The sequence below is a fragment of the Mesitornis unicolor genome, unplaced genomic scaffold, assembly GCF_000695765.1.
Source record: "Mesitornis unicolor isolate BGI_N332 unplaced genomic scaffold, ASM69576v1 scaffold4546, whole genome shotgun sequence".
In the NCBI taxonomy this organism is placed as follows: Eukaryota; Metazoa; Chordata; class Aves; order Mesitornithiformes; family Mesitornithidae; genus Mesitornis; species Mesitornis unicolor.
Window position 1 is genome coordinate 26,102 of NW_010191543.1, and position 1,709 is coordinate 27,810.

A 1,709-nucleotide genomic window follows, 5' to 3' on the forward strand; every position below is an offset into this window, starting at 1 on the left:
AGATCAACGGTCTGGCACATGGACACACTGCAAGTCAAAGATCTCTCGTGAAGAAGGAGTTTCAGGAAGACCAGAGCTATCATGAAGGAGAAAGGAAAATGCTCACAGATTTTGTGAACTGCAATGAAAACAAGAACTTTGCCCCTTGGATTACGTGCTCTGCAGTGTATTAAGATGCACCTAATACGTTTAAATATGATTAGCACGCATGAAAAAAAGCATACCCCAAGTTTCTGTGGTGATAGAAAGTCCTCTCTGCTAAGTTTAAGATAAAATAGTCCAGGATATACAAAAAGCAAACATGTTGATGTGGTCGAACCTTTAAAAAACAGAAAGTAAGATTTTAGTTAGAGCAAGACTGAAGTAGCTTATCGTAATATACTGGATGTTTTGAAGTTAAAAAAAAACAACCCCCAAACCATCACCACAACTTACCAACTACTCCAAACACATTTTTAATGTCTGGCATGTACATTGCGAACAAAACGACGACTGTATTCAGTGTTAAGGTGACAAGGATATGGCAAATCCACGACACAGGAAGATGAGAGAAAAACACCATCAATACAGCTTTCCTCGCCTACATAATACGAAGAGAAACACTGCATGGGTAAACCCATATGTATACAGATATTTGAATCTTATCTCAGTTTCACAGACTTAAGAATTACATCACTTCAGATGTGAAAGAACATTGTTAAAAATCAAAATGCAAAAACATTAGCGATAGTTAAAAGTTTTGTCTTTCTGCAGCACAAGAGTTTACTTCAGTATTAAAAGCAGTATTTCCCACGTGGCCATTAGTCTTCAGGAATTACTCTCTTCTTCTGCAGGGACAAAGGAAGGCCTGGGGGACACCGCGTTGTGTCTTTGAGCACGCTCGGCAGCAAATGTCAGGATGTTGCCCACTGATATGTCATCTCTACGCTGCTTCCATACACACAGTTATACATGCACAACTTTTTTTGTTTTGTTCTAATTTTCAGTTCTACCATGCTATTGATAAATTAAAATAGAGGTTTTTGGTGAAATATGTGTTTTTAATTTACAGTTCAATTGAGTTTTCAAGTATAAATGTGTTTGTGTGTGGGTGCGTGCACATAGAAAGGAAAAACCAAGTCAGCAAAACTCAATTTAAGAGGGGAAAAAAAAAAATCAAACTAAATAAACTTTAGAAGTTCTGAATTCTCTAAATTAAAAACAATGCTGTGGGCTAGTTTTAATCTGAAATCTGTCTCAAGAGCACAAATTAGCTTAGTGGTTAGTTGTTATTTTGGAGGTCTCATGGAACATATGCAAATATGTGGTCTTTGATCAATCACTTGACAAGTGAATAAGATACACAAGAGTAGATGTGTCTCCAATACTGCAGTCTGCAAAGCATTAGCGTTACCATTGCTTATGCCAGCTTCAAAATGTCGAGGAGCACTCACTGGGAAGTGGATTAGAGGCACTGTCAAAAGCACAGCAAACAGGATGGCCACTCTCACAGTCATGATGACAGTATCGTGCGGCAGGTACCTGCTGTAACCCTGCAGCAACTCAGAGTCCACTTGATCTGAAAATCAGAAAAATTAATGGCTTTGTTCATCATTTGAGAAATCAGATAATTAGCAGCGCATATTAAGCTTATATTCAAATCCAGCCATTTGCTTGTGACTGATGTGGAGTGGAGGGGTTCTCCCTCAACACATCGCTTTGGCATTCCT

General features: G+C 38.4%; 1 protein-coding gene across 1 annotated transcript in view; it reads right to left on the reverse strand.

Annotated features, from left to right (window-relative positions):
- SLC38A6 (solute carrier family 38, member 6) overlaps positions 1–1,709 on the reverse strand; it is a gene marked incomplete at both ends in the record, with an annotated part of 36,470 nt that overhangs the window by 945 nt on the left and 33,816 nt on the right. The window contains 3 exons of the mRNA XM_010186758.1: positions 225–319; positions 436–580; positions 1,434–1,558. Coding sequence (XP_010185060.1) covers positions 225–319; positions 436–580; positions 1,434–1,558 — 365 coding nt within the window. The remainder of the gene's footprint in view (positions 1–224; positions 320–435; positions 581–1,433; positions 1,559–1,709) is intronic.